General features: G+C 38.5%; 1 protein-coding gene across 2 annotated transcripts in view; it reads right to left on the bottom strand.

The window, feature by feature from the left end:
• Window positions 1-2,700: 2,700 nt before the first annotated feature.
• Window positions 2,701-10,632, bottom strand: part of SLC35A5 (solute carrier family 35 member A5) — a 10,673-nt gene continuing 2,741 nt past the window's right edge. For both annotated transcript variants that reach the window (XM_057364199.1, XM_057364198.1), the window contains exons 4-7: window positions 9,758-9,894; window positions 6,552-6,619; window positions 4,485-5,277; window positions 2,701-3,077 (exon numbers count right to left, since the gene is read on the bottom strand). In XM_057364199.1, coding sequence (XP_057220182.1) covers window positions 3,009-3,077; window positions 4,485-5,277; window positions 6,552-6,619; window positions 9,758-9,894 — 1,067 coding nt within the window. In that variant the 3' untranslated portion in view covers window positions 2,701-3,008. The remainder of the gene's footprint in view (window positions 3,078-4,484; window positions 5,278-6,551; window positions 6,620-9,757; window positions 9,895-10,632) is intronic.

Genomic DNA, 10,632 nt, shown 5'->3' with positions numbered 1-10,632 from the left:
AGTATTAGTCTAGATTCTGGTGCCTACTTCTGCCTTCATTACAAAATAACTCGAAATCACCAGAAACTTTTAGCAATGATTTAAAATCCTGATTTTGCAATGTATTTCTTCCTATGGAAAACTAAAGGCAAAGCCAGAAGGAACACCAAGCCAAAATATTCTTTCAATGACAACATGTAGTTACCTTGCAGGCTATAAGCATTCAGGTGCTACATTTCTCCAAACRAAGACTTCACTTGGCAAAACAAATCAAATCCAGAGTAYTGGATCTGTCCTTGCAGCATCACTTTGAGGACAATTTGTTGAGATTAATGTCCTATTTTAACATATCTTAATGAGAAGATTTGACATGATAGAGAAAAGCCTTTTTCTTTTACATTTTAAGGCATTTGATTCATCTCCAAGATGGCTGTTTTCATCCACAGTCTGTCTTTGAAGCTGCTACATTCACAAAATAGCTGAAATTAATCCAAATAAATACTTCTTTAATTGACTGTTGCAAGCAAAAGAAACATGAACACACCTCTCTTTCTGGGATGTTTTGTGAACTATTTCCTCAAACCTGGAGGGAGGAACATAACACCCTCAGCAGCAATTAMGTTCAAACATTTGTGAATCTGGGCTCTAAATCAAAGCTTAGAATGAGCTCTCTGCCTGATGTATTCATTAAAGACCATATGTCAAACTAATGCTGCTCTCCAAAAACATCCCCATAAATTTCCCTATTGTAATTTTGGGTGAATATAAGTTAAGCCTTCCAACATGGAGTAGTCTCCATACAGTAGAAATACTTAATCAAGTGGGATTTCACATGATCTATCTGAAATGTGTAACTATAGAATTGCTCCCCCTGCTCACCAGGGCTGCCCTCCAGCTGACTATGGTTCAGTCACTTCCCTTAACAAATATCACCTACACACTAAATTTTACCATTGCCACAGATGTACAGCTGCAAAGATTTGCATGTTATGCTTTGGGTTACTATTTACCCYATATTACTGCTAAGTCAATGCAAATTCTTACCCATTTTTAGACATCAGTTAACATTCCTGTTGCTGCAAAGGGGATATACTGTTCTCCATTATARTAAGAAACCTGCCTGGCCATCCAACATAATCTCTCTGAGACCTCCAACCTGAAGACAACAGCAAAATTTCTGCATGTTAGAACCAAATCCACAACACAATTAAAAACTTGGATCAACAGTTATATAACCAAYACCTTAGTGCAACCTAAGACTTTGGCAAATAAATCAAGCATGACAGCACTGGTCAGAAGTTTACAGAAGGRAAAATCATTAAGTAGGACAAGAGTTGAATGCAAGCACTAAATGCACTTTATAATAGCTGATGATCAGAMATTTCCATATTTCATGTCTCTTAATGCAGATATTTCAGGCACAAAGGTCAAATGTGGTTTTCAAGACATGCACCTTTGGTCTGATGCTCTCTCTTGAGAAGTATGATCATGGCTGATTTCAATGTTCTATCTCGATGCAAGGCAAAGCTCCTTGAAACTTTATGCAAAAAGTCACTGCTCATGGAAATGCAAAGCAATCTAAAGCTAACAGTAYTTTCACTCTTCTTGAGAATACCTGCTAAAGTTGGTGGCTGTGACTGAAAAAGACAAACTCAGGCAGGTATATACCACAAAGCTGCATGCAATGAAAAAGAAATTCTTATTGCCACTAAATCTTTAACACTTTGAGCATTTTTTAAAGTTTCATTTCCCAAAATACATCATAAACCAATGAGAACAACTGAGTATTTGGAATTTACAATGAAATATGCCTTCCAGTCATTATGTACAGATGCAAACAGGATTCCTTGTGTTGAAATGGCCTGCGATACAAGCATGATGAAAATAGATACAAAAATTTCTTCAACAAGAACACAGAAATCATTTTGTACAATCATTCTTAATATATACTAGAAAAAAATACAGAAAAAAATGGGAATTTTAGATTCATAGTTTGYAACTTGATAGTCATGGGTTGCATATGAAAACAGGCTGCCCCTCTTGATGGATCAATGACAGGAGGTATGTTAATTAATATAGCAATAAGCCATCAATACAGTACACATAAGCTTTATACACAGAGCCTGGACAGGATGGCAGAGGGGAACAAAGGCAGGACTGTCTTCTGTCCAGAGAAATGCATCACTTACTGCTTACTATACACTCTGGTATGAGGCTCTGACACTGAACTCATTGCTTATCTTCTTAAGAATTCTTCTGACAGTATCTTTCAACTATGAAAGACACATTTTTGAAGGGAGGAAATTATAAACCAACATCTTTTCCACTGCTCTGAGAGAAAAGGCTTTAGGAACATACCAGGAATCCCTTATCAGTGTCCCTGTTCCCTTGGCAGTTTCAAAATTCTCTGAATAATTTGGAACCTATTTTTCATCTCAGTCAAAATACAATCCARCAGATGCCTCAACAGAAATTCGGAGATCACTATGCCTGGCATTCTGCATAACGACTTCTCTCTCTACAAAATGAATGCAAGACCTTATCAGTCTGCCAGAGAAGAGAAGCACCGGATGATATTGCACCTGCACTCTTGCTCAGTGCTCCAGATATTGAAGGGCATTACTGTAGATGCACAATATTTGTTTTCAGTGGGCTCAGTACAAACTAAGCCTCTACATGAAACCTTTCTAAAGACAAAAACTCGAAAAGATGATACATTCATACTGTTTAACAAACTTTTGTTTTATTCAAGCTCTTTCAAAGTTAGGCCACGTAAGTTGCATGTAAAATTCACCAGATGCTACAAAGGCATTCCAGATTTCCATTTCCCCAGATACTGGGAGACAGGCACAAAGGAATACAACTCTCCATATATACAGCTTGAATACTGTCCTCATCCACATTTGACATCCAGCCCCAAAGCAGCTCCAAATAGTCAGTCAGTGGGGGAAAACAACCCTTCCCCATGTTAATAAAAGTTTAACTCTCTCTCACTATGAGCAATAGCACTCCTCCAAGCCAGCCTCATGCTAGAGGGAATCTTCATCTGTATCGATGTCACTGTTTTGTTTGTTCAACCTCTCAAATTCTTCTCCATCCTACAGAAACCAGAAGCAAAAGAGAACAATCTGAGCAAAAGTCATCTTKTTATTAATACCACAGAAAGAAAAAGATTAAGGTTTATTCTGAAGGCATCACTTATAGCAAAAACAAGACCCTGTAATTTAAATCTCTTACTAGTGTGTTATATGATTTAGGAAATACATACCCGTAAAAACCACTCCCTGCATCTTTAATATTTTCTAGTGACTCACTGCCTAAAACAGCTGTTAGCCCATTCTTCCATATAATCATTAAAYGGTTTGGGTTGGAAGGTACTGGAAAACTGCTAGAACGTCTTCTCCAGGATAAACATCCCCAACCTTTCTCAGCCTGTCGTCACAGGAGAGGTGCTCTARCCCTCTGATCATCTTCCCCTGCCTGGACTCACTCCAGCAGATCTAAGTCCCCAGAGCTGGACACAGTACTACAGGTGGGCTCTCTCAGGAGCAGAGGGGCACAATMACCTACCTTGACCTGCTGGCCATGCTGCTTTTGATGCAGCCMWAGATATAGCTGGCTTTGCCTGCTCACATAGCACTATTCGTTTCTACCACAGCTGTTTAGCTTAAGTGCTAAAMTAGATGAYACCTGGCATACCAAAAATATATGMATTTGTGTTATTTATGCTCATTAAACAACAACCTAAAAAGGCACCCTGTGGAATTTCTGAAAACCAGCTCTTCCGAGTTTAATTTTTGTAAGAACGCAGTGAGGCCAGCGCTCTCTGCTGGTTACAATGTGCATCCACGGCCTGTCTGTACTGCGGACTGACTGACAAACATAAACCCTTCCCATTAGATGACTGCTCAGTTCAGCTGAATGACAGCTCTAAGAGCAACACGTTCCAGGTAATTAGATCCTTACTCAAATTAGAACAAAAAATACTAGCAGGCCTGGAAGGAATACATAACAAGAGGAAAAAAAAAGCAACCATGTTAAAACTCTCTATTTAAACATTACCTTTCTGTCTTCAGCTATCTTTGACTGTTATGGTAGAAAGAATCTTAACATCAAATGTGCTAACTTCCTCATTATGTGGCCTGAGCAACACACACTTATCTGTTCTACTTAGGTACAATTATTTCCCAGGCATCAACTCCAGTTTCTGAATGTGCTGGGCAAGTAAGCTCTCTTGGTTATAAAGCTTCCAAGAAAACATCTGTACAAAGCTGAAGTTCCTCACAGGACTGTTTACAGTCATAGCAGGAAAGCAGTGCTTACCTAGGCTTCGTGATTTCAAAAAGTGGCATATGGAAAGCAATACCCAAGATTTTAAGAAATACTGTTGAGCTTTGGTGTTGAGGGATGAGTCCACCCACACACAAGCTGAGTCTCCCAAACAYTTCATAGCATAAAGTGAAACAAAAGAGAAACCATAGGAGACAAGTACTGAAAAGCCTTACCCCACTTGACCTCTCCCATGCATCTCCTTTCATGAGTTTTCCCCTTTCCCGCAGAGTGGCATATTCCAGACCTCTTGCTTTACTGGCATTATAAATGAATATGGAGAGAAGCACTACAGGAGCTTCCAAAAAGAACTCTAGAGAAGGCCTGAAGTCAAAGATGACAAAAGACACAGTGGTGATGATGACAGTGTTGATCTGAGCAGTCATAACATGGAACATGTTGTCTCGGAACTTCAAGATGAAGGCTACAGAGAGCCCCAGGAAAGCTGTGACAAAGATAAGAGCCACGGAGAAGATGTTGTGCCCATAAAAGAAGCCACAGTTCCCTATCTGCCTTCGGTCCTTAGCCTGCAGCCCAAGCATAAGCCCATTAAACAGCACCCCAAAGGCATAMAGTTTGCTGTTCTGCGTGAAGATGCTTTCCCCATGCTGATCCACATCTTTCAGCATCTTTTCATTGTAGATGTTAGCCAGGGCAGACACAAAACACTGCACTAGAATAAGCAGATGACCCAGGCTGAGGCGGAGAGGCTTCAATGCTCCTGCCATGGTACTGGTCACATTCCACTGGAAACTGTGAAGGAAACTTGGTGCTGCGCAGTTGCCCTTTTCCACACATGCTTCCTCAGCTCCAGCGAGAAGACAGTGGTTAGATGGCCTAAAAAATATATTGTGATGAAATCCATGTGCAGCCAAGCTGTGCTGATGGCCTCCAGTTCCTCGAGTCAGGGCAACGATGGACAGGAATAAAATCACCAGAGACGCCCATTGTACCCAAGAGAGTCTTCGCCTAGTACACAAAAAAGCCACTAAATTTAGAAACACAGTGGCATAAATTAAATGACAGAACATCCAGATCTATAAAACATATAAAAGACATCATGCCACAGATAAGGAGACAGACAGGTGTAATGAAAAGTCTTTTCAGAACATAGTAAAACGCCAAAATGCAACATGCTTTTCTATGGCAAGGAGGACCCAGTCTGACAAAGAAGTACAAAAGAAAGTATTCTCAACAGCTAAAGAAAACATCTTTCAAGATCACATTATTTCTAGATACTGACTGCCTAACAACTTAAAAGCAACTCTTGTCTCCATGGAAACAAAGGTCTRATGAATAAAATAAAAAATCCCAGATATCAAAAGAGTTACCATCTTTCTTTGGTAAATGTTCACTATGCTGCTCTTTCCCCCCCATGATTTTGAGCCCTTTTCTAGTATTTTATGATGGTAAGTCTTATCAATCTACAATTGTAATTTATAAGACTATTAGAATTATTTATACTATTTTTTACTTGAAGTCTGTTTATCTTGTTGAAAATCAAAACTTTGGAAGATTAAGTGAACTGTGACATCACAAGTCACAGAAAACTCACAAAATCAAAATGAGAAAAAGCTTTTCAAGTCAGACTATCAGGCATTATTTTGGTATATTAATACCTATAGGAAGGGCATATATGTGCCATATTCAACACAAGCAATTTTTGGTGTGTTAAATTAATATACATTTCCCTGTCRGTTCCTTCTGAATCTAAATCACACTATGAAGAGCAAAAACCTGGCAAAGGGCAACRGTCTGGCTTTTGTCACATGAATAATGAAGGGACATAAAATTACTTCTCAAAAAAAACACACAGCTGACTAGAAACACATCAGGACTGGCACCAAAGACACCTCCTTCACTCTTAAGTATCTAACACCCTCTGACTAGACCACATTTATACTCAATTCAGAATTGSAACAGATTAGTAACAAGTACTGACAATCATGAATTAAGAGATTTAATGTGCAAATGAAAGATTTATTTTTACCATTCAATGACTATATAATCATGATTCCAACTGTTTTCTATCAAAGTTGACCAAATGTATAGACATACGAAGGAAGTCCTAATAACCTGTTATTTCCTACACCTTCAGATGTAGAAAACAAAACCATGTCTCCAAGCTGGTATAGCCACAAGAAAAGGGAACTGCTGTTCCCATCAGACAAAGAGAAAAAATRTAACTTAACTTCAAAGCTAGGAAGATTTAAATTTCATTTACTTTAGCAAATACTACTTACTTTAGCACTATCCTGAAGAGAAGAGCTGTTGTTATAATGACAAAATTTGAGAAGAGTACAGCCATTGCCTTGAAAGAGAAGAAGAGGAACAAAGTTATACTCCAGATTCTGTGGATACCAAAACCCTACAGACTTCAAGTGTTCACCTTCCTGCAAGGTGCCAGTGTGAAAAGAAAGCACTGGTACAGACTTTTCTTCTTCACCCAACTGTAAAATGATGTTCAAGYCTCATATCAAAATCTCAAGGAAACCACAGAGCCCGAGTTCCACTGTAGTGGGGAAAGCTGTACTGAGATGAAGATGTGAGGAAACCAATGCAACAGAAAAYAGAGAATAGTTTCATTTTCTGTCAGATCAGCTCCCCAGGCAGGCTGACCAGTCAGCTGCAAAAACAGCTGCATTGACATAAAGGAGGAAGCTGCCCTAAAACAAGAATAAGCAAAGAATAAAGCAAGGTGATGCTGCTTCTTGCTGCAGTGCCATTTGCAGTGTTCATGAAACCKGAACACTGTTGAAACTTGCAGAAAAATAAACTTTTTATATGTCARGTGCATTTGCTATAGAGTTTATCAAAGATAAGGAGCTGCTTGGCTTGAATTTTCAAGACTGCAATTGTAATAAAAAAAGAGTCACCTACTCCAAAGTACAGCTGAAGACAACTCTAAAGCTTCTGTTTAACTTGGGAATAACTATAATAAAGTCTGCTGTAATCCATGGCCATGATCCCAAGCTGCAAACTCCTTCTGCCAAGGATTATCTGTTTTGTCTCTGTATTAAGACACTCTATACTGGGATACCAGACCAAGAAGAGGCTCTTTCAGGGACTCCACATACCAGTAAAGATCAGAATCCACTACGACCAGTGGGAAAAAAATTCCTCTTTTTGAGGAGGGGGGTGTTTTACAAATTGTGTGTTATTCAGGACTGGCCTGTATAGTCAATACATATATAAAACATCCAGGCATCTGAAGTTTTTGGTCCAATTGGACCTCAGAGTGAATTCACCTTCTTAGACAATTTTACACAAAAGTATATAYGGATTCAGGAGTACACAATCTTTTCATCTGCATTTCCACATTCTCAATTCTGCTATAGTAGAGTCTTTTCCATGTACCAGAGGAAAAGCACAGACCCTTTTTTTTTATTATCCTCATTCCACTCTATCCCAGCATACTGTTGAACAATAATGAAACAGCACAACACAGGGTTCTCAAGTGAGCTGGAGACTTACTGACAACAAGACATCTGCCTAAGAAATCACATTTTAACTTTCCACTTTGCAAAATTAAATCTCAGTAAATATTCACGTTAGGTGAACACTGTGGAAGGAGAAAAATACTGAATAAACAAGGAAATTTAGCAAAAGTCAATCTGGAATGAAGTCTTTATGCAAAACATCCATGCACGCTCTGGTTTTGCTTTACAGTAAACGCTCCCCATCCAACATCTCTGGTAAMATAATAAAATCAAAATCCTTAGAAGGATAGTTAAAAAAAATAATTTCAAGTCATGCTGCTCTCTGAAACCTCAAGAGACCTGTCCTAGATGAAAAGGAATATGAATACCAAAGTTCCCCGTGCCACTGATCCACATGTCACGACCAAAGTCTCAAAAGGTAAGTCCCTAAGTAATTTAGCCACCAGAAAGTATCCACAGTTACAGCTGAATTGTCAAGCAAAAAAATCTCACCAAAGCAACTCTATACTTCCAGCAACTGCTCACCCAAGTATTAGTTAGTCCCAAAACTACTTTGTATTTAAAGTCACATGATCAAGTTCAGTCAGGTATGGCCATATTAAGCATCTTCACCTTYTCACATTCATGGTCTTGTACACTACCAAAATACTCCATCTTAGAGGTATTTAGTAATCTCTTTTAATACTTMTTTATTTATACATAATAATGCTACAGTTTCAGCCAACCAGCCTATAACTTCTCCTATTTAAAGATGCTAAAAGTTTGAAAAAAAGAAATCAAGAGGAATCTTAGAGCACATGTTCTGCAGAGAGACAAGGCATGTCTGGGTGTGTGTGTGTATATAMAAAAAAGCTGTGCATATTACAAAGGATTACCTTAACTTAACCAAATGAAGTTGCTTAAGAAAGAAATAACATTTWTGTAACCTCCTATGCATCAGGCTTTGCTTTTACAAATATTATAGCTGAATTTCCTTCCTAAAACTAAAAACCAAAACAAACCAAAACAACCCACAAGCAAAGAAAAAAACAAACCCAACCTACACTAACCAAAATACACACCTGCCAAAARAAAAAAAAAAAAAATCCACCAACAAAAAACCCCATACAACAAACTACAGAGCCATGCAGTTGTGAATGTTATTTTAAGATATTGGACTCTTGATTTTATTTGCTTTTTCCAGCTGAGTTTGTTCCAGACTCTGGACTGGTCTGACCCTGACATGTACACCTAAGAGAACAATATTTTAAAGAGAAATTCTGATAGAGAAGGCGGAAAACCATTTATTGTTAATGTTCAACAAGGGCAGTCACAGCATTTTATAGCAAACATAAACCATCTGTTTCCCCCTTAATGCAAATATAGATTCTGAAGCAAAAAGTATCATAATGCAAAAATAAAAGCAAGCACAAAACCTGTACAATTTCCTGAGGATATGCAGGTTCATCCAAAAGGAAGAGGTAGCTAGAAGAAAGTACTAACTAAATTTTGTACCTAAACATAGCTAACAAACAATGCAAAAATTAAGTCAGTTTTCCTCCTCCCCTCCTTAGTTTCTGTTACATTTATTCCATTTGTGAGGTTACATTTACTCACCTAATGCCACATACATGGAGTAGTAAASCCCACACAGAAAAGTGCAGCTCAAATAATAGCAAGAGAAACAAAAGGATGGAAAGAGAACTACAGAGTTGAAAAAGGCAAAGAAGGAAAAGTACCAAAAACCCATCAACTTCTTAAGCACTTCACCATGTTTCTGCATCACTTTGGGTGGAAAAAATATAAAGACCCTTCTCCATTGAAAGCTATACAACACTGAGCAGTGCACAACAGAATGGGAAGGTATGGGTGGTCAGGTAACAGATTATTCTTTCACCTGCCAGTGTTAAAACAGCTGACAGCCTCAACTACAATCTTGCCTTKCCAGTGTTACCATGGTAGATTAACCTAAGAGCAGTATTGCCCACTAAGACACTGGAAGTCACTTTATTCAGTATAAATATACTTACTGGCTGGAGGTAGGACAGTACATAGAAGACAATCAAGTTATCCAAAAAGTAAAGAAAGGCAGGAATTGACCATTTCATGGAATTACATACATTCTTCCAGGAAAAAAATTCAGAAAGATGATCCATACAACCCTTTTCTGCAAGGAAAAGAAATCAGTAAAAAAGACATCATTCTTATTATTGAAAGCCCATACCCTTGTAACAGAATAGGTGCCACTGTTCTCTCTTGAGGAACACCATTAGACTGAAAACACTTGGGTTCCACAGTCCTCTGGCAACACAGGCACCTGTGTTCCAGGGCAGAACACAAAGCTGGAGCAGCAATTCTGTGTCTGTGGTGTTCACCTCCTTGCTTCAGCAGAGAAAACATCACAGAACTCATTACATACATCAGAGCATTTTTGTCCATTTGGAACAAAAATTCAATTGTCAACCATTCTCTGACGGCCAAAAAGCACTCCAGAGTCCCCACACAATAGTGTCATCCTTACTGGGTGTGACTCTCTGTTGATTATAGATCAAATCTACAACAAGAACAATGACACAGACAGTGGGCTCCTTCATAGAGCATCCCAAAGGTCACACAGTAAAGTCAGAAATACAACATAAACCAGAACTCAGAATTTGAAAACCACAGCACATGATCTGGGTAAAAAGAGAACATACAGGAAGAAAGAAGAAAGRAAGGACAAAGAACAAAGAATGACATTTACTTAGGTATTCAGGACACAAACTTTAGGAGGAAGACTGTAATAAACTTTAGACTACCCCAGAGCTGGTGCCCAAAGTACTTTATCAGCACAGATTTAAAACCACCCAATGTTATCTAATCCTCTCCTGAAAGAGCAATACATTGAGCTCAGCAATACTCAGAC

The sequence above is a fragment of the Malurus melanocephalus genome, unplaced genomic scaffold (assembly GCF_030028575.1).
Source record: "Malurus melanocephalus ecotype Western Australia unplaced genomic scaffold, MMel_1.1 scaffold_36, whole genome shotgun sequence".
Lineage (NCBI taxonomy): Eukaryota > Metazoa > Chordata > Aves > Passeriformes > Maluridae > Malurus > Malurus melanocephalus.
This window is presented reverse-complemented; position numbering and strand designations above follow the sequence as displayed.